Here is a 21,171-nt window from a genome sequence, read left to right as displayed (position 1 = left end):
TAGAAAAAAAAAATGTGTAACCGAATTTATTTTCTTTTTCCTTTGTAGACAGCAAGGGAGGTGACACAGTTTTCCATTTAGATCAACAACTTCAAGTTCTTACCATGGAAAATTCCGAGAAGACTGAAGTGGTTCTCCTTGCTTGTGGTTCCTTCAATCCCATCACCAACATGCACCTCAGGTTGTTTGAGCTGGCCAAGGACTACATGAATGGAACAGGTAGGAGCAGTAGCCAAAAACAACTTAAGACTAGAGAACCAGCCAGGCATGGTGGCTCACACCTGCAATCCCAGCATTTTGGGAGGCTGAGACGGGCGGATCACGAGGTCAAGAGATTGAGACCATCCTAGCCAACATGGTAAAACCCCGTCTCTACTAAAAAATACAATAATTAGCTGTGCTTGTAGTCCCAGCTACTCAGGAGGCTGAGGCAGTAGAATTGCTTGAACCTGGGAGGTAGAGGTTGCAGTGAGCCAAGATCGCGCCACTGCACTCCAGCCTGGAGACAGAGTGAGACATCATCTCAAAAAAATAGAAAGACTAGAGAACCAGCATGGCTAGGTCTGTTTCAGAATACACATTTCATCCACTGGGCACAAACATGCTGTCCTGCTCCCTTGTACAGTGAATTCTTAGCCAAGAAAGAGGGTGAAGTATGAGGGAAGAATTGAGCATCTGGCTATGACCTGTAGAATAGAAAATACGCCAGGTACAGTGGCTCACACCTGTAATCGCAGTGCTTCGGGAGGCTGAGGTGGGAGGATCACTTGAGGCCAGGAGTTTGAGACCAACCTGGGAAACATAGAGAGACCTCATCTTTACAAAAAAATTATAAACATTAGCCAGGTATGGTGGCATGTGCCTGTGGTCCCAGCTACTCAGGAGACTGAAGTAGGACTGCTTGAGCCCGGGAGGTCTAGGCTACCGTGAGCCATGATTGCACCTTTGCCCACCAGCCTGGACATCAGAGCAAGACCCTGACCACCCCTCCAAGAAAAAAGGAATTAGATTCTGTCATCCCTGTGCTTAATCTACTTCAGGAGTTTCCCATTACTTAAGGCAAAAAGAGAAAGCTTGTACTTTAGCATACATAAAACCTCCAGGATCAGACACGGCTTTTTAAGTTTTCTTTTTTCTGTCTTTCTTTTTCTTTTGTTTGTGATGAAGTTTCACTCTTGTTGCCCAGGCTGGAGTACAATGGCACAATCTTGGCTCACTGCAACCTCCAACTCCGGGGTTCAAGCAATTTTCCTGCCTCACCCTCCTGAGTAACTGGGATTGCAGGCATGTGCCACCACGCCCAGCTAATTTTTTGTATTTTTAGTAGCGATGGGGTTTCTCCATGTTGGTCAGGCTGGTCTCAAACTCCTAACCTCAGGCCTCCCAAAGTGCTGAGATCACAGGCATGAGCCACCACACCCAGCTAAAAGTTTTCATAAACAATGAGGCTGGGTGTGGTGGCTCATGCCTGTAATCCCAGCACTTTGGGAGGCTGAGGCAGACAGATCACAAGGTCAGGAGATTGAGACCATCCTGGCTAACACCGTGAAACCCCATCTCTACTAAAAATACAAAAAAATTAGCCGGATGTGGTGGCGGGCGCCTGTAGTCCCAGCTACTCGGGAGGCTGAGGCAGGAGAATGGTGTGAACCCGGGAGGTGGAACTTGCAGTGAGCCAAGATGGTGCCACTGCACTCCAGCCTGGGTGACAGGGGAGACTCCATCTCAAAAAAAAAAAAAAAAAATGCATGAATAGGCTGGGCATGGTGGCTCACACCTGTAATCCCAGCACTTCGAGAAGCAGAGGGGGGCACATTACCTGAGGTTAGGAGTTTGAGATCAGCCTGACCAATGTGGCAATACCTCGACTCTATAGAGCCTCGCTTTGTCGCCCAGGCTGGAGTACAGTGGCCCGGTCTTGGCTAATTGCAACCTCCACTTCCTGGATTCAAGCGATTCTCTTGCCTCAGCCTCCCCAGTAACTGGGATTACAGGCGCACACCACCATGCCCAGCCTATTTTTGTAGTTTTAGTAGAAATGGGGTTTCACCATGTTGACCAGGCTGCTCTTGAACTCCTGTTCTCAAATGATCCTCCCACTTCGGCCTCCCAAAGTGCTGGAATTACAGGCATGAGCCACTGTAACATAACATAACCATAACAGTTTAATGTATATCCTTCCACTCTTCTTTGTATGAATTTATATGCAAACATTTGTGTGTATAACACAGATTTTTTTTTTTTTTTTTGGAAATGGTTCTCACTCTGTCACCCTGGCTGGGCAGGCTGGAGTACAGTGGCAAGATCACAGCTCACTACAGCCTTTACCTCCCAGGCTCAAGTGAGCCGCCTGCCTCAGGCTCCTAAGTAGCTATGACTGCAGGCATGCCACTACATCTGGCTAACTTTTAAATTTTTTGTAGAAACTGGGTCCCACTATTTTGCCCATGTTGGTGTTGAGCTCCTGGGCTCAAGTGATTCTCCTGCCTCGGTCTCCCAAAGCCCTGGGATTACAGATGTGAGCCACCACACCTGGCCTTGATTTTTTTGTTACATAAATGATCATATAATATGCTGATAGGTAGATGGATGGATGGCTGCTAAAGCTCACTATTTGCCTATGACATTGAGAAATAGGCTTTTGCATACATCTAGGTGGACAATACAAATTAAGGCTTTTTACAAAGTAATTTGGCAATATCAATAGAAATTTAACTGTATAGGGGAATGAGGTGAGGTACAGAGTTCCAGTTGGGGAAGATGAGAAAATTCTGGAGATGGATAGGAGCAATGGTTGCACAACAGCGTGTTTGTACTTAATATCATAGAACTGTACACTCGGGTTTATTTTACCATAATTTCAGTCAATTAATTGATCATTCAGCTAATAAGCTGGAATCCCTAAAGAAAGAGAATCTGTGATTATAAAACAATATTGGCCAGGCATGGTGACCATGCCTGTAGTCCCAGCACTTTGGGAGGCTGAGGCAGGCAGATCACTTGAGGTCAGGGGTTGGAGACCTCTTGGCTAACATGGTAAAAACCCCGTCTCTACTAAAAATACAAAAATTAGCCAGCATGGTGATATGCGCCTGTAATCCCAGCTGCTTGGGAGGCTGAGTCAGAATCGCTTCAACCTAGGAGGCAGAGGTTGCAGTGAGCCGAGATCACGCCAGTGCAGCCTGGGGAACAGAGCAAGACTCTGTCTCAACAAACAAAAGAAAACAAATAATATTGATCGTGTATAAAATTGAATCTGTTATACCTAGTGTGAAACCTAACTCTTTACCCAGGAAGACACACAGTTGTCAAAGGCATCATCTCTCCTGTTGGTGATGCCTACAAGAAGAAAGGACTCATTCCTGCGTATCACCGGGTCATCATGGCAGAACTTGCCACCAAGAATTCCAAATGGGTGGAAGTCGATACATGGGAAAGTCTTCAGAAGGAGTGGAAAGAGACTCTTAAGGTGCTAAGGTATTTATGGTGTAATCAACTTTGTCAGTTCTGTGTAAATGGCTAAGCGGCTTATGTTTTTACCATGTTTCAACGTTGCTTACGTCTGTGACCATACAGATTTGCAAAACTGTCACGTGTGTTGTAAGCCATTCCTGTGGAGGGTTACTACAAGACTGTAGAGCACAGCACCAAAGGATGGATCTTTCTTAGCCCTTCTGTGTCTTTCATTATGTTTTAAGTTGTTTGCGGCCAGGCGCGGTGGCTCACGCCTGTAATCCCAGCACTTTGGGAGGCTGAGGCAGGTGGATCACCTGAGGTCAGGAGTTTGAGACCAGCCTGGACAACATGGTGAAAACCCGTCTCTACTAAAAATACAAAAATTAGCCAGGCATGGTAGCACACGCCTGTAATCCCAGCTACTTGGGAGGCTGAGGCAGGAGATTCGCTTGAACCCCAGGGTTGGAGGTTGTAGTGAGCCGAGATTGTGCCTATGCACTCCAGCCTGGGTGACAGAGCAAGACTCCATCTCAAAAAAAAAAAAAGATGTTTGCATGCTTGCTACTATGTGATATCACTGTTAGAAAATAGAGGAAGCCTGCCTGGCCTGTCTGTGCCCCAAATGAGAAAGGCAAAATTGCCAGAAGATGTTATTATCATCAGTCTAAGTGTAAGAGACAGGCGGCTGGCGTGGTGGCTCACGCCTGTAATCCCAGCACTTTGGGAGGCCGAGGCGGGCGGATCACGAGGTCAGGAGATTGAGACTATCCTGGTTAACACGGTGAAACCCCGTCTCTACTAAAAACAGAAAAAATTAGCCGGGTGTGGTGGCGGGCACTTGTAGTCCCAGCTACTCAGGAGGCTGAGGCAGGAGAATGGCATGAACCTGGGAGGCGGAGCTTGCAGTGAGTGGAGATCACGCCACTGCACTCCAGCCTGGGTGACAGAGCGAGACTCCGTCTCAAAAAAAAAAAAAAAAAGAGACAGGCAGATAATTTAAGGAAGAGAAGCATCAAGTGCTGCATGATCATGGACAGGCCTGATTTGTGTGCTGCTTCCATGACAGCATCTGGAGGGAGTCATAGATCTCTGTGCCCATACCTTTGAAGCGATTCTAGTTAAGGGTTCAAAAACCAGAGTAAGTGACATCTAATTATTTCTTTTTTTTTTTTTTGAGACGGAGTCTTGCTCTGTCACCCAGGCTGGAGTGTAGTGACGCATTCTCGGCTCACTGTAACCTCTGCCTCCCAGGTTCAAGCAATTCTCCTGCCTCAGCCTCCTGAGTAGCTGGGACTACAGGTGCCCGCCACCACACCCGGCTAATTTTTATATTTTTAGTAGAAATGGGGGCCGGGCGCAGTGGCTCAAGCCTGTAATCCCAGCACTTTGGGAGGCCGAGACGGGCGGATCACGAGGTCAGGAGATCGAGACCATCCTGGCTAACACGATGAAACCCCGTCTCTACTAAAAAATACAAAAAAACTAGCCGGGCGAGGTGGCGGGCGCCTGTAGTCCCAGCTACTCGGGAGGCTGAGGCAGGAGAATGGCGTAAACCCGGGAGGTGGAGCTTGCAGTGAGCTGATATTCGGCCACTGCACTCCAGCCTGGGCGACAGAGCGAGACTCCATCTCAAAAAAAAAAAAAAAAAAAAATGAAATGGGGTTCTACCTTGTTGGCCAGGCTGGTCTTGAACTCCTGACCTCAGGTGATCTACCTGCCTCAGCCTCCCAACACCTAATTATTTCTTTTTCTTTCTTTCTTTTTTTTTTTTTTTTTTTTTTTGAGGTAGAGTTTTACTCTTGTTGCCCAAGCTGGAGTGCAACAGCATGATCTCGGCTCACTGCAAGCTCCGCCCCCCGGGTTCAAGCCATTCCCCTGCCTCAGCCTCCCAAGTAGCTGGGATTACAGGCGCCTGCCACCACGCCCAGCCTATTTTGGTATTTTTAGTAGAACTGGGGTTTCACCCTGTTGACCAGACTGGCCTTGAACTCCTGACCTTAGGTGATCTGCCCATCTCAGCCTCCCAAAGCGCGGGGATTACAGAGGTGAGCCACCATGCCTGGCTGACACCTAGTTATTTCTTAATGTTATTTTGATTTTTTTAAACTTTCTTTTCTTTCTTTTGCTGGAGATGGGGCCTCGCTATGTTGCCTAGGCTGATCTCAAACTCCTGGCCTCAAGCAATCCTCCCACCGAGGCCTCCCAAAGTGCTGGGATTACAAATGTGAGCTACCGTGCCTGGCCTATTGTTATCTTGAGTTTAAAATGAAAGGGCTTTCTGAAAAGACTTTCTGTTTAGTATCTGTTCTTAGAGTTCTGAACCTTCCAGTTACTAACCATATCATTTAGGGTTCAGACTAGGAAATAGAAACCACTCTGGGTATTTTAAGTGGAAAAAGATTTAAGTACTTGGGCAAAAAGTACTTAAAAGAGCTGAGGCCGGGCGTGGTAGCTCATGACTATAATCCCAGCACCTTGGGAGGCTGAGGCAGATCACCTGAGTCCAGGAGTTCAAGACCAGCCTGGCCAACATGGTGAAATCCTGTCTCTACTAAAAATACAAAATTAGCTGGGCCCATGCCTGTAATCCCAGCTACTAGGTTGGCTGAGGCAGGAGAATTGTCTGAACCTGGGAGGCGGAGGTTGCAGTGAACTGAAATTGTGCCACTGCACTCCAACCTGGGCAACAGAGTGAGACTGTCTCAAAAGAAAAAAAGTAAAAGAGATGGAGAAGTGTAAGTCAAGGTCACTCCTCTGATGTTGCCATCAGAGTTCAACAAACCAATTCTGCTTCTGCTGCTATTGAACTGTCTCAGTCTTCTGAAGTTGGTAACAGGACAGTGGACTCCAGCGTCTAGCCACCACACCCATACTAGAAAGGATTACTGGCTATAAATAGCGCAACAAAAGGATCAGGCTGGGCATCATAGCTCACGCCTGTAATCCTAGCTCTTTGGGAGGCCAAGGTGGGTGGATCACCTGAGGTCAGGAGTTCGAGACCACCCTGGCCAACATGGCAAAACCTTGTCTCTACTAAAAATACAAAAATTAGCTGGGCGTGGTGGCACATGCCTGTAGTCCAAGCTACTTGGGAGGCTGAGGCAGGAGAATCGCTTGAACCCAGGAGGTGGAGGTTGCAGTGAGCTGAGATTGCGCCACTGCACTCCAGCCTGGGCAACAGAGCGAGACTCAGTCTCAAAAAAAAAAAGGGATTACTTATCAAGCTCCACAGTCCCAGGACAATGGCCTCTGTCCTCCTTCTGCCTTCCAAATCTCTCAGGAGAGAATCTCATTAGCAGAATCGCAGTCAAGTCCAGAACCTGCTGCAAGGACCTCTGGGAAGTGTGTTGGGCAGGATTGGGCACTGAGCCAGTAGGAGATATCTCACACAGTGATCTCTCAAGAGGACTTCCTTTTCAGACTTGGCAGGGAGAAGAGTCTCCACTGCTTGATGGCAAAAATTTATCCCATGAGGGACCAAGTTCCTGGGCCACAGCCCTACCCAACCCTCTGGCTTTATAGTAACCTTATCGCCCATTAAATAGTCATCAGGGTTGGGATGTAGGGGAATAAAGGCCCACAGTTGGATCCCACAAGTGTAGTTGATGTTATTTGGGTAACATTGCACAGTTTGGAAACAGTGGGCACCCTGCTGCCAGCCCAGAATAGAGCTATACACAAATCCTGCTTAGGGCCCCTTCCTTTAAGGCCTCAGGCCCTTGCTGCTCTAGGACCTTCTCCTTGGTGTTCTGGTTCTTTGTTACAAGATTAAGCCACACTCTTCAGTGATCAAGAGTGTGGGCTCTGGACCAGACTGCTGGGGTTCAAGTCCTAGCTCTGCTGTTAATACTTGTAAGTTAAATGACCTTAGGCAAATTAGTCAGTGTCCTCTCTCAATGGGGTAATAAACAATTCTGATACAAGAGATGAGCAGCATATTAAAATCAGAAGTATTTTCAGTGAAACTAGCTGCAAGGTGGCAATAATATAGTCGCTTTGTAATAACCAAAACGTTCAGGCTGGTCATGGTGGCTCACATCTGTAATCCCAGCACTTTGGGAGTCTGAGGCAGGAGGATTGCTTGAGGCCAGGAGTTCAAGACCAGTGTGGGCAACATAGTGAGGCCTCATCTCTCAAAAAAACAAAACATAGCTGAACATGGTGGCACGTGCCTGTAGTCCCAGCTATTTGGGAGTTTGAGGCAGTAGGATCACTTGAGCCCAGGAGTTCTTGGTTGCGGCGAGCTACGATTGTGCCACTGTGCTCCATCCTGGTCAATAGAGTGAGCCTGTGTCTCTAAAAAACAAACCAAAAAAACCCCAAAACATTCACTCAATCAAATTGTTATTGAATGCCTCCTGTGTTTCATAGACTGTGCTAGGAGCTGAAGTTGCAACTGTAAGCCTCCTTTTTCCCCTCCCTTATGGAGATAATAATATTTATGACACAGGATGTTGAGAAGATTTTTTTTTTTCTTTTGAGATGGAATTTTGCTCTTCTGCCCAGGCTGGAGTGCAATGGCGCGATCATGGCTCACTGCAACCTCCACCTCCTGGGTTCAAGCGATTCTCCTGCCTCAGCCTCCCGAGTAGCTGGGATTACAGGCGTGCACCACGACACCCAGCTAATTTTGTATTTTTAGCAGAGACCGGGTTTCTCCATGTTGGTCAGGCTATGTCTCAAACTCCTGACCTCAGGTGATCCACCTGCTTTGGCCTCCCAAAGTGCTGGGATTACAGGCGTGAGCCACCACGCCCAGCAGAGAAGATTTTTAATTTTTTTAGTCTTCCACAACAGTCATCTTATGTTGAGAAGACTTAATCAGATAATCCATGTAAAGGATTCAGTGCAATGTGTGGCATATAATAAATATTGTTGGCCAGGGGCCTGTAATCCCAGCACTTTGGGAGGCTGAGGTGGGCAGGTCGCTTGAGGTCAGAAGTTCAAGACCAGCCTGGCCAGCATGGTGAAACCCCATCGCTACTAAAAATAACAAAAAAATTAGCCGCGTGTGGTGGTGTGCACCTGTAATCCCAGCTGCTCAAGAGGCTGAGGCAAGAGAATTGTTTGAACCCAGGAGCCAGAGGTTACAGTGAGCCAAGATTGTACACTGCACTCCAGCCTGGGCAACAGAGCAAGGCACCATCTCAAAATAATAAATAAATAAGTAATGTTAATGATATATATATATATTTTTCTTTTTTTGAGATGGAGTCTCACTCTGTCACCCAGGCTGGAGTGCAATGGTGCAATCTTGGCTCACTGCAACCTCTGCCTCCCAGGTTCAAGGGATTCTCCTGCCTCAGCCTCCCGAGTAGCTGGGATTACAGGCGCCCGCCACCGCGCCCAGCTAATTTTTTGTATGTTTAGTAGAGACGGGGTTTCACCGTGTTAGCCAGGATGATCTTGATCTCCTGACCTCGTGATCCACCCACCTCAGCCTCCCAAAGTTCTGGGATTACAGGCGTGAGCCGCCACGCCAGCTATAAATAGTGTTCATGTTATATTCTAATGGAGCATGTGAGAAGGAGAAATATTCTATTGTTTTGTTGTTTTATAGACACCATCAAGAGAAATTGGAGGCTAGTAACTGTGATCACCCGCAGAACTCACCTACGCTAGAAAGGCTTGGAAGGAAGAGGAAGTGGACTGAAAAACAAGATTCTAGTCAAAAGAAATCCCTAGAGCCAAAAACAAAAGGTTTGTATGTTTTAGCAGGACCCACGGACTAGAGTTGATAAGATTCTATAGCTGAGCAAACCCCTGTGTATTTTTTTTTTTTTTTTTTTTTTTTTTTTTTGAGGCAATCTTGCTCTGTCGCCCAGGCTAGAGTACAGTGGCGCGATCTCGGCTCATTGCAAGCTCCGCCTCCCAGGTTCACACCATTCTCCTGCCTCAGCTTCGCAAGCAGCTGGGACTACAGGTGCCCGCCACCACGCCCATCTAATTTTTTTTGTATTTTTAGTAGAGATGGGGTTTCACCGTGTTAGCCAGGATGGTCTCGATCTCCTGACCTTGTGATCTGCCCGCCTCGGCCTCCCAAAGTGCTGGGATTACAGGGGTGAGCCATGGCGCCTGGGCCTTATTTTTTTGTTTTTTAGAAATGGAGTCTCGCGGCCGGGCGCGGTGGCTCAAGCCTGTAATCCCAGCACTTTGGGAGGCCGAGACGGGTGGATCACGAGGTCAGGAGATCGAGACCATCCTGGCTAACACGGTGAAACCCCGTCTCTATTAAGAAATACAGGCCGGGCGCGGTGGCTCAAGCCTGTAATCCCAGCACTTTGGGAGGCCGAGACGGGCGAATCACGAGGTCAGGAGATCGAGACCATCCTGGCTAACATGGTGAAACCCCGTCTCTACTAAAAAATACAAAAAAAACTAGCCGGGCGAGGTGGCGGGCGCCTGTAGTCCCAGCTACTCGGGAGGCTGAGGCCGAAGAATGGCGTAAACCCGGGAGGCGGAGCTTGCAGTGAGCTGAGATCCGGCCACTGCACTCCAGCCTGGGTGACAGAGCGAGACTCCGTCTCAAAAAAAAAAAAAAAAAAAAAGATGGAGTCTCGCTATGTTGGCCAGGTTGGTCTTGAACTCCTGGCCCCAAGCAGTCCTCCTGCCTTGGCCTCTCAAAGTGCTAGGATTACAGGTGTCAGCCACTATGCCTGGCCTTTATTTTCATTTTATATCGCACACTTGTGGGTGTCTGGAAAATGCCCCTTATTAGTTTCATGAAGCGAAGGAGAGTAAAAGGCACTGGGAGCTTATTTCTCCTGCAGTGGTCTCCAATCTTTGAGGTGTCCTAGGTCTCTTTTGGGAATCTGATTCTCATAAAAACTGTAAACTGTCATTCTTTTTTTTTTTTTGAGACGGAGTTTTGCTCTTGTTGCCCAGGCTGGAGTGCGATGGCATGCTCTTGGCTCACTGCAACCTCTGCCTCCCAAGTTCAAGCGATTCTCCTGCCTCAGCCTCCCGAGTATCTGGGGTTACCAGCATGCGCCACCACCCCTGGCTAATTTTGTATTTTTAGTAGAGACGGTATTTCACCATGTTGGTCAGGCTGGTCTCAAACTCCTGACCTCAAGTGATCCACCCACCTCGGCCTCCCAGAGTGTTGGGATTACAGGCGTGAGCCACCACACTCGGCCTGAACCCTCATTCTTGAAAAGCACGTACATACCTTCATTTTGATACAGTGGGTTATTAGAAAAGTAAACCCCTTTCCACTTGGAGGAGGTAGAGGGGAAGAAAAATCATACCCCAAAGCTCTGTTTTATTCTTCCCAGCGGTGCCAAAGGTCAAGCTGCTGTGTGGGGCAGATTTATTGGAGTCCTTTGCTGTTCCCAATTTGTGGAAGAGTGAAGACATCACCCAAATCGTGGCCAACTATGGGCTCATATGTGTTACTCGGGCTGGAAATGATGCTCAGAAATTTATCTATGAATCGGATGTGCTGTGGAAACACCGGAGCAACATTCACGTGGTGAATGAATGGATCACTAATGACATCTCATCCACAAAAATCCGGAGAGCCCTCAGAAGGGGCCAGAGCATTCGCTACTTAGTACCAGATCTTGTCCAAGAATACATTGAAAAGCATAATTTGTACAGCTCTGAGAGTGAAGACAGGAATGCTGGGGTCATCCTGGCCCCTTTGCAGAGAAACACTGCAGAAGCTAAGACATAGGAATTCTACAGCATGATATTTTGTACTTCCCATTTGGGGATCTGAAACGATCTGGGTGTTACTAACTGGGGAAAGAAGTTGTGATCTGTTGCCTAAACTAAAGCTTAAAAGTTTAGTAAAAATCATCTGGGCTCAGTGGCTCACGCCTGTAATCCCAGCAGTTTGGGAGGCCGAGGCGGGTGGATCACAGGGTCAAGAGATCGAGACCATCCTGGCCACAATATGGTGAAACCCCATCACTACTAAAAATACAAAAATTAGCTGTGTGTGGTGGCATGTGCCTGTAGTCCCAGCTACTTGGGAGGCTGAGGCAGGAGAATCGCTTGACCCCAGTTAGTGGAGTTTGCAGTGAGCTGAGATTGCACCACTGCACTCCAGCCTGGTGACAGAGCAAGACTCCGTCTCAAAAAAAAAAAAAAGTAGGCCGGGCGCGGTGGCTCAAGCCTGTAATCCCAGCACTTTGGGAGGCCGAGACGGGTGGATCACGAGGTCAGGAGATCAAGACTATCCTGGCTAACACAGTGAAACCCCGTCTCTACTAAAAAATACAAAAAAATAGCCAGGCGAGGTGGCGGGCGCCTGTAGTCTCAGCTACTCGGGAGGCTGAGGCAGGAGAATGGCGCAAACCCGGGAGGTAGAGCTTGCAGTGAGCTGAGATCCGGCCACTGCGCTCCAGCCTGGGCCACAGCGCCAGACTCCGTCAAAAAAAAAAAAAAAAAAGTAGTAAAAATCAATGGTAAGTTAAAATATGTTTTTGTTTGTTTTTGAGATGGAGTCTCTACTAAAAATACAAAAAATTAGCTGGGCATGGTGCCGCATGACTGTAATCCCAGCTACTTGGGAGGCTGAGGCAGGAGAATCACTTGAACCCGGGAGGCAAAGGTTCCAGTGAGCCAAGGTCATGCCACTGCACTTCAGCCTGGGCAAAAGAGCAAAACTCCATCTCAAAAAAAAAAAAAAAAAAAAAAAAAGGCCGAGTATGGTGGCTCACACCTGTAATCCCAGCAGTTGGGGAGGCCCAAGCAGGTGGATCATGTGAGGTCAAGAGTTCAAGATCAGCCTGGCCAATATGGTGAAACCGCATCTCTACTTAGAATACAAAAAATTAGCTGAGCATCGTGGTGGACCCCTGTAATCCCAGCTACTTGGGAGGCTGAGGCAGGAGAATTGCTTGAACCTGGGAGGCAGAATGTTGCAGTGAGCGAAGATCGTGCCATTGCATTCCAGCCTGGGTGACAGAGCGAGACTCCATCTCAAAAAAAAAAAAAAAAAAAAAGCCTGACAGCGAGCAGGTTTCAGGATCCATCTGCCAAGTCAGTGAAAGGCTGGAGCCTCAAATCCTGCAGATGAGGGTCATTTTCTCCTTAGCTTCTTGGAGTTTAAGAGTTGAAGGAGCCCTGAAAAGTCATGACAGAGCAAGATGAAGCTATCAGAACTGAATTTGGACTTCCTCTGGGAAACTATACCTCGTTCATCTGAAGTGTCATGTAAACTGCAGAAAGGTTCCAATGCTGGAAACTTCTCTCGTACTGTCGTGCCTTCCTACTTAGAAGTGCCTGTGCCCTGCTCAGCTGTGACTGTACTGACCTCAGGACCTCACTGGACAAGGCTTGTGGGGACCCTTGCAGGAGCCCTGGTAAGGGTGCAATGATCCTATTGTTTTTTGTTTCTGAGATGGAATCTCACTCTGTGAGGCTGGAGTGCAGTGGCACCAGCTTGGCTCACTGCAACCTCCGCCTCCCGGGTTCAAGCAATTCTCCTGCCTCAGCCTCCCGAGTAGCCGGGATTACAGGCGCCCACTACCATGTCCGGCTAATTTTGTATTTTTAGTAGAGATGGGGCTTTGCCGTGTTAGACAGGCTAATCTTGAACTCCTAACCTCAGGTGATCTGCCCACCTCGGCCTCCCAAAGTGCTGGGATTACAGCCGTGAGCCACCGCACCCAGCCTGATCCTATTGTTGCACTATTTATGGAGCAACAACTTTGTACAAAGAACAAGCTTTGTATAGAGAGCAAGCTTGGCTTTTTCTCCCAACGCCAAGGATACCGTTGATGCTGCCATGTAATAGCATAATTTTAGGTGTCCTCAAGGACAGAACTTCCACGTTGAATAACAGAAGTTAGAACAATGAATTTCACAGGGGAATAAATATTAATGACTGATGTGAAGAAAATATGCCATTGTTGATTCCCTCCTGCATCATTTCCATAATTTGCTTTTGTACTGTGAATTTAGAGGAAATGTGTGGTGCTGGTGTTTTGTTTGGCTTGTTTGATGCTGGGGGTTTCATGTATTGTACCCTTTACCCCTTACATTGTGTAATTTGAATGCGGCAAACAAAGCTGCGGTAAAAGTCCTTCATTGGTGTCTTCATTCGGATGATGGAGAGCCTTTGTGGTAGTGTTTGCCTATGTGAACAGCAGATCTTTCAAGTAAGAGAAGTGGCTTTTCCTTGGTGATGAAGGGGTAGAGATTGAGCCATGGGGATGGTTTAGGTTAAAGAATGCTTTTTTTTTTTGGCCATCGTGAGGATCTAACAACAGAGTAGAAGGAAGGATGCCCTAAGTCAGCATGCAGGGTGGTGGGAAGGCTTTCATCTTCCTTACCCAAACCTCTCTTTTCACTTTTCTAGAAGTCCGGAAGTTGTTATATGATGAAATAGCCTCCTATAACGTTTACGTCTGGGTGCCGCAGGAGGCCCGTTCCTCTAATATCCTCATAATTCTTCTCAAAGGCCTGTGATCTAAACATTTCACCACGGCATCCACTCAGCTGTGAGGCTGCATACACAGTCTCCACCTCTGAAATCCAAACTTAGTTTACCAGTGGTGCTGTTTGAACTTCATCACGCCAGCACTTACTGAACACCTACTGTGTGCTTGGCTTGTGCTCCTGAGTGCCTTATATCGTAAGGAAACAGCAAAATCAGGGGACTGGTATAAATAGTGAAGCTGGGCTTGAATCTAAGCTTTGTCTTCAGAACCAGTACCCCAATCTCTCTTTCTGTAAAATACTACTTTTCGAATAATGAAGTTGTAGCCAAATCTTGAAATTTTTCATTTACCCTAAGTGAGGACAAATAAAGCTTTCAACAACAGTTTGTGGTAGTCTCGTGGAGATGAGTCCGACATCTTCCGTCCTCACAGAAGGACTAGGCTGAACTTGCCCAGCGTTAGCAATTCCTTGGAACTAGAAGAGTGGAATCCGAGGGAGAAGGTGATGTGGGCCATAATTAACGTCTGTGTGTGTGCGCGCCTCTGAGACAGTTTTGCTGTTTCACCCAGGCTGGAGTGCAGTGGCGTGATCTCGGCTCACTACAACCTCTGCCTCCTGGGTTCAAGCAATTCTCCTGCCTCAGCCTCCCAAGGAGCTGGGATTACAGGCATGTGTCACCACGCCTGGCTAATCTTTGTATTTTTGGTAGAGACAGGGTTTCACCGTGATGGCCAAGCTGGTCTCAAACTCCTGGCCTCAAATGATCCACCCACCTCGGCCTCCCAAAGTGCTGGAGTTAGAGGTGTGAACCACCATGCTCTGCCCAGATGGGGTTTTTGACCTGTCATAGTGGTGCCTGATCCCATTATTATCTGTTTTGACTCTGCAGGGATGATCGCTGTCCCCTTGCTGTCCTTTAATGAAACTGTCACCTCAGTTTCAGAACTGGAATTCAGATCCGTTTCTCCCTCACGTGTGTTACCAAGTCTAAATGACTTGCCGTGGGCAGTGTTTCCCAAATAAAGTGAAGCTGCCCAATACATTTTTCCAAAACAATGGATAACCTGACAATTACATTGTAAAACATTAGGGAAAATAGCAAACACACAAAATTAGTGATAATAGTATAATGAGCCCCTACGTACCTGTCATGAACTTCAAGCATACCATTTTGCCAATCCATCTACACTTGTTCTGTTTTGCTGGAGTCTTTTAAAGCAAATCCCAGATGTGTAATTTTACCCATAAATACTTCAGTGTGAGGAATGCTAAAGTCCAATTTGTACATTAAAACAAGTATATTGGCTAGCGCTGGGCGTGGTGACTTAGCCAGGCTTGGTGGCTCACATCTGTAGTCCCAGCACTTTGGAAGGCCAAGGTGGAAGGATTGCTTGAGCCCAGGAGTTCAAGAACAGCCTGGGTAACATAGCAAGACCCTATCTTTAGAGAAACAACAACAACAACAACAACAACGTACTGACTGGGCACAGTGGCTCACGCCTGTAATCTCAGAAATTTGGGAATCAGAGGCAGCAGATTGTTTGAGCCCAGGAATTCGAGACTAGCCTGGGCAACATGGCAAAACCCTGTCTCTACCAAAAATACAAAAATTAGCTGGGTGTGGTAGTATGTGCCTATAGTCCCAGCTACTCAGGAGGCTGAGGTGAGAGGATGGTTTGAGCACAGGAGGCAGAGGTTACAGTGAGCTGAGATTGCACTGTTGCACTCCAGCCTGGGTGACAGAGCCAGACCCTGTCTCAAAAAACAAAACAAGGCTGGGCATGGTGGCTCAGGCTGGGCGTGGTGGCTCACACCTGTAATACTAGCACTTTGGGAGGCCGAGGTGGGTCGATCACCTGAGGTCAGGAGTTCAAGACCAGCCTGGCCAACATGGTGAAACCCCGTCTCTACCAAAAATACAAAAAATTATACGGGCATGGTGGCAGACACCAGTAATTCCAGCTACTTGGGAGTCTAAGGCAGAATTGCTTGAACCCAGGAGGCAGAGGTTGCAGTGAGCCACAATCATGACACTGCATTCAGCCTGGGCAACAAGAGCAAAAACTCCCTCTCAACAAATAAACAAAAACAAAACAAGTGTACTATGTCTGGTGCGGTGGCTCATGCCTGTAATCCTAGCACTTTGGGAGGCCGAGGCGAGTGGATCACGAGGTCAGGAGATCGAGACCATCCTGCCTAACATGGTGAAACCCGGTCTCTACTAAAAATCCAAAAATTAGCTGGGCATGGTGGTGGGCGCCTGTAGTCCCAGCTACTTGGGAAGTTGAGGCAGGAGAATGACGTGAACCCAGAAGATGGAGCTTGCAGTGAGCCGAGATTGTGCCACTGCACTCCAGCCAGCCTGGGCGACAGAGCAAGACTCCATCTCAAAAAATAAAGTACAGTACAGTACAGTAAAGTAAAGTAAATAAAAAGGCCAGGCATGGTAGCTTGTGCATGTAGTCCCAGCTGCTTGGGAGGTGGAGGGGAGAAGATTTTGCTTGAGCCTGGGATATAGAGGCTGTAGTGAGCTGTGATTGCCCCACTGCACTCCAGCCTGTGCAACTGAGACCCTGTTTCAAAAAAATGAAATAGTACAGCTAAAAGTATCAATGTCACCAAAGCAGAAGGCCCAAGTCTCCAGTCTCCAGCCACACTTTTGTTGAGACAATAGTATTCATAAAGTGATTTTCAAAATTTTTATTTACTTATTTCCCACTGCATAAGCTGGTCTAGCATGAATATGGGTTTTTGGTTTTTTGTGTTTTGGTTTTTTTTGAGACAGAGTCTCGCTGTGTCACCCAGGCTGGAGTGCGGTGGCGCAATCTCAGCTCACTGCAACCTCCGCCTCTCGGGTTCAAGAAATTCTCCTGCCTGAGCTTCCCGAGTAGCTGGGATTACAGGCGCACGCCACCTTGCCTGGCTAACTTTCGTATTTTTAGTAGAGACAGGGTTTCTCCATGTTGGCCCGGCTGATCTCAAACTCCTGACCTCAAATGATCCACCTGCCTTGGCCTCCCACAGTGCAGGGATTACAGGCATGAGCTATTACACCCAACCAAAGTAGTATTTTATTTAACATTTGTATCTTCAGCAACTTAAGCATGTTCAAAACTGAACCATAATTTTGCTCTCAAATAGATAAGTAATCATAAGAAAGTTGCTTAAGAAGAAAGGGTACCTTGGCCGGGTGTGGTGGCTCATGCCTGTAATCCCAGCACTTTGGGAGGCCAAGGCATGTGGATCACCTAAGGTCAGGAGTTCAACACCAGCCTGGACAACATGGTGAAACCCTGTCTCTAATAAAAGTACAAAAAAATTAGCCAGGTGTGGTGGCAGGTGCTTGTGGTCCTAGCTACTTAGGAATCTGAGGCAGGAGAATTGCTTGAACCTGGGGAGGCAGAGGTTACAGTGAGCCAAGATCGTGCCACTGCACTCCAGCCTGGGTGACAGAGCGAGACTCCATCTCAAAAAAAAAAAAAAAAGTACCTTGTTTTGGTTTTTTTTTTTTTTTTGAGACAGTCTCGGGTTCAAGTGATCTCGTGCCTCAGCCTCCTGAGTAGCTGGGATCACAGGCATGCACCACCACACCCAGCTAATTTTTGTATTTTTAGTAGAGATGAGGTTTTGTCATGTTGGTCATGCTGGTCTCAAACTCCTGGCCTCAAGTGATCCCCCCATCTCTGCCCCTCAAAGTGCTGGTATTACAGGCATGAGCCACTGTGCCCAGCCAAAAGTACCTTGATTTTATTTATTATATTGATAGGGAAAGGAGGCAGAGAAATTCTGAGCAGAAGAGGGTGGGTCCCCAGTGGGTCACCACCTGGAGCCGAAAAGCCTGATACTATGGCCCAAAGTGAGCATTTACATCCCTGTTTACCCTCTTGAAAGTTGCCTTTTCCGGCCGTGCGCGGTGGCTCAAGCCTGTAATCCCAGCACTTTGGGAGGCCAAGACGGGCAGATCACGAGGTCAGGAGATCGAGACCATCCTGGCTAACATGGTGAAACCCCGTCTATACTAAAAAATACAAAAAAAAAAAAACTAGCCGGGCGAGGTGGCGGGCGCCTGTAGTCCCAGCTACTCGGGAGGCTGAGGCAGGAGAATGGCGTGAACCCGGGAGGCGGAGCTTGCAGTGAGCCGAGATCCAGCCACTGCACTCCAGCCTGGGTGACAGAGCGAGATTCCGTCTCAAAAAAAAAAAGAAAGAAAACCCCAGGCTCAGCTGGGCGCAGTAGCCTGTAACCCTAGCACTTTTGGAGGCCAAGGCGGCAGATCACTTGAGGTCAGAAGTTCAAGACCAGCCTGGCCAACATGACGAAACCTCACCTATACTAAAAATACAAAAATTAGCTGGACATGGTGGCGGGTGCCTGTAATCCCAGCTACTCAGGAGGCTGAGGCACGAGAATCACTTGAACCCAGGAGGCAGAGGTTGCACTGAGCCGAGATCACGCGACTGCACTCCAGCCTAGGTGATAGAGCAAGACTCAGTCTCAAAAAAAACAAAAACAAAACAAAACAAACCCGAGCTCAGTCAGCAGAGAGAGGAGAAGCAGCTGGATGTTGGAGACTATGGTTGGAGGGCAGAAAGAAGTGGCTTGACTTCAGAGGGACAGCTTCATGGTGTAGCTTTGAAGAGGAGTCCAGCCAGGGATGGCTGGACTTCAGGGGAATATTACCTTGCTCCATCCTCTTTTCAGCTCCTCTTCCCACTGAGAGCCACTTTCATTGGCAATACATTTCCATGCATTTACCATCTTCAGTTCATTCGTGCTACCTCATTCCTCCTGGATGCTGGACAAGAACTCGGGTACCACAAGTGCGGGTGCACAAGGCTGTCACACTGACCCTCCACTAAGCTGTTAATACTTAAGCTGTCTGTGGACAGCAAAGCTAAAAGAGCATTGTAACACCCCTTCTGGGGCTTCGGGGGTTGCAGGCACCCTCACCAGATGCTGCTGCGGGGCCCACACACAGTTTTGCTCCTGCAGGTGCCCAAAAGCACTCGCCCCGGCTCCTGCACCTGCTGACCTGTGTGCTCCCCCTCCCATAAGAAGTGGAGCACAGCCGGGCGTGGTGGCTCAAGCCTGTAATCCCAGCACTTTGGGAGGCCGAGACGGGCGGATCACGAGGTCAGGAGATCGAGACCATCCTGGCGAACACGGTGAAACCCCGTCTCTACTAAAAAAAAATACAAAAAACTAGCCGGGCGAAGTGGCGGGCGCCTGTAGTCCCAGCTACTCGGGAGGCTGAGGCAGGAGAATGGCGTGAACCCGGGAGGCGGAGCTTGCAGTGAGCTGAGATCCGGCCACTGCACTCCAGCCCGGGCTACAGAGCGAGACTCCGCCTCAAAACAAACAAACAAACAAACAAACAAACAAAAAAAGAAGTGGAGCACAGCAGGTCCAAGTGAGTGGAATGGCCCCTGCCAGCACCAAAGCGGCTGGTTGGTTCCAGCGCCCCTGCCTTCCAGTTCCTGCCAATGAAGGGGTCAGGGACCTATCCTGCTTCAAAATGTATCAGAATTTTTTTCATTGCAAGTAGCAGGAAGCTCAACTCAAAGTGGTTTAAACACAGACATACTCAGAAGTACAGACATAGGGCAGAATTGAAGGTTTGTAGATGCAGTAAATCAACACTGTCCTCGGGGACCCGGGTTCTTTCCATCTCTCTACTCTTCTAGTCACAGTGTCTTAAATCTAGTGCGCTTGAATTATAGGAGAGTCACCAGTAGCCAGGCTTCCTTGTTCATGTTAGGAGTGGCTCCCCATGGCTCCCCATGGCTCTGTTCCCTTCCAAACTCCTCATCGCATCTCACTGGCTGATTCAGTCATTTAAACCTGATTCTCCCTAAAGCCAATCACTGGCAAAGCTAATAGGGTTTCCGGGATTGGTTTAGCCTGATACTAATCCAGGTCTACCTTCAGGAGCTGGACCAGACTCCCTAATGGCACTGCTTTCTTGTGGTAGGGAGGGGAGGTATGGATGGTGTGGAGTCCACCGTAAGGTCCATGCCAGTCTTTGCTGAACCAGCATCAGACTCCATCAAGCAACAGAAGAGAGGTTCCAGGATAAAGGGCCCCTCAGCAATCCCCATCCATTGCTGTCTAGGAGGAACAGTGCTTGTACACGGGTTCAGGACCTCAGTCTTGGCTGTAATCTTCTGGTTTACTTTGCCAGCACCAAACAGAAGGAAAGAGAGGGCTCAAATTTGGCCAAGTAAATTCTTCCTCTCCTTCCAGAGGTAACCTTAAGTCCTGTCTGGAAAGAGATTAGAATTGTAAAGGATAAAAATTAGTCCTTATCCTATGGCAAGTGGAGTCTATGTCTGCTTCAACTGAAATTCAATTCTGTCCATAATAGATGACCCTTGCTCAAGCTGGCCAGAAGCCACAACAACCAGCACGGAGGTTAAAACTTATTATTAGTTTTTCCGTGATTTTCATTTTCAGGCCAAGTTTTAGAACAATAAGATTTTAAGAATAGGAAGTAAGATTTCTGTATATCCTGTTCTCTTAGTCATCTGGAATTTTTTTTTTTTTTTTTTTAAGATGGAGTCTTGCTTCTTTATCCAGGCTGGAGTGCAATGGCGTGATCTCGCCTTACTGCAACTTCTGCCTCCCGGGTTTAAGCAATTCTCCTGCCTCAGCCTCCCCAGTAGGTGGGATTACACCCCTGGCTAATTTTTGTGGTTTTAGTAGAGACGGGATTTCACCCTGTTGACCAGACTGATCTCGAACTCTTGACCTCAAGTGACCTTCAGCCTCCCAAAGTGCTGGGATTACAGGCATGAGCCACCACACCAAGCCTGGAATCAATGCCTTATTGTTACAAGAATCAACAGCTAGCTTGTTATGGGCAGGGTGATGTCACTCTGGCTTCTCAATGAAAATGGCATTTCTCCTTTGGAAAAGGTCATAGCCAGTCAGTCAGTCAGTCAACAAACATTTATTGAGTACTTGCCAGGCACTGTACTAGACCCTGGAGATACTGGAGTGGTGAATGAAATGAACATGGGCTCTGCCCTGGAAAGTTTCATGGAAAAGGCAGTCAATAAAAAAGAAAAAGGCCGGGCGCGGTGGCTCAAGCCTGTAATCCCAGCACTTTGGGAGGCCAAGACGGGCGGATCACGAGGTCAGGAGATCGAGACCATCCTGGCTAACACGGTGAAACCCCGTCTCTACTAAAAAAATACAAAAAAACTAGCCGGGCGAGGTGGCGGGCGCCTGTAGTCCCAGCTACTCGGGAGGCTGAGGCAGGAGAATGGCGTGAACCCGGGAGGTGGAGCTTGCAGTGAGCTGAGATCCCGCTACTGCACT

General features: G+C 48.0%; 1 protein-coding gene across 6 annotated transcripts in view; it reads left to right on the top strand.

Annotated features, from left to right (window-relative positions):
• The window catches only part of LOC105478934 (nicotinamide nucleotide adenylyltransferase 1), a 47,759-nt gene extending 34,267 nt beyond the window's left edge, over nucleotides 1–13,492 (top strand). For 5 of the 6 annotated variants that reach the window (XM_071101054.1, XM_011736683.3, XM_011736692.3 and 2 more), the window contains 4 exons: nucleotides 49–219; nucleotides 3,294–3,477; nucleotides 9,017–9,156; nucleotides 10,734–13,492. In XM_071101054.1, the coding sequence (XP_070957155.1) occupies nucleotides 105–219; nucleotides 3,294–3,477; nucleotides 9,017–9,156; nucleotides 10,734–11,134 (840 nt within the window). In that variant the 5' untranslated portion in view covers nucleotides 49–104 and the 3' untranslated portion in view covers nucleotides 11,135–13,492. The remainder of the gene's footprint in view (nucleotides 1–48; nucleotides 220–3,293; nucleotides 3,478–9,016; nucleotides 9,157–10,733) is intronic. The other variant, XM_071101065.1, reaches the window with a different exon arrangement.
• The last annotated feature ends 7,679 nt before the right edge of the window (nucleotides 13,493–21,171 follow it).

The sequence above is a fragment of the Macaca nemestrina genome, chromosome 1, assembly GCF_043159975.1.
Source record: "Macaca nemestrina isolate mMacNem1 chromosome 1, mMacNem.hap1, whole genome shotgun sequence".
Taxonomy (NCBI): domain Eukaryota; kingdom Metazoa; phylum Chordata; class Mammalia; order Primates; family Cercopithecidae; genus Macaca; species Macaca nemestrina.
This window is presented reverse-complemented; position numbering and strand designations above follow the sequence as displayed.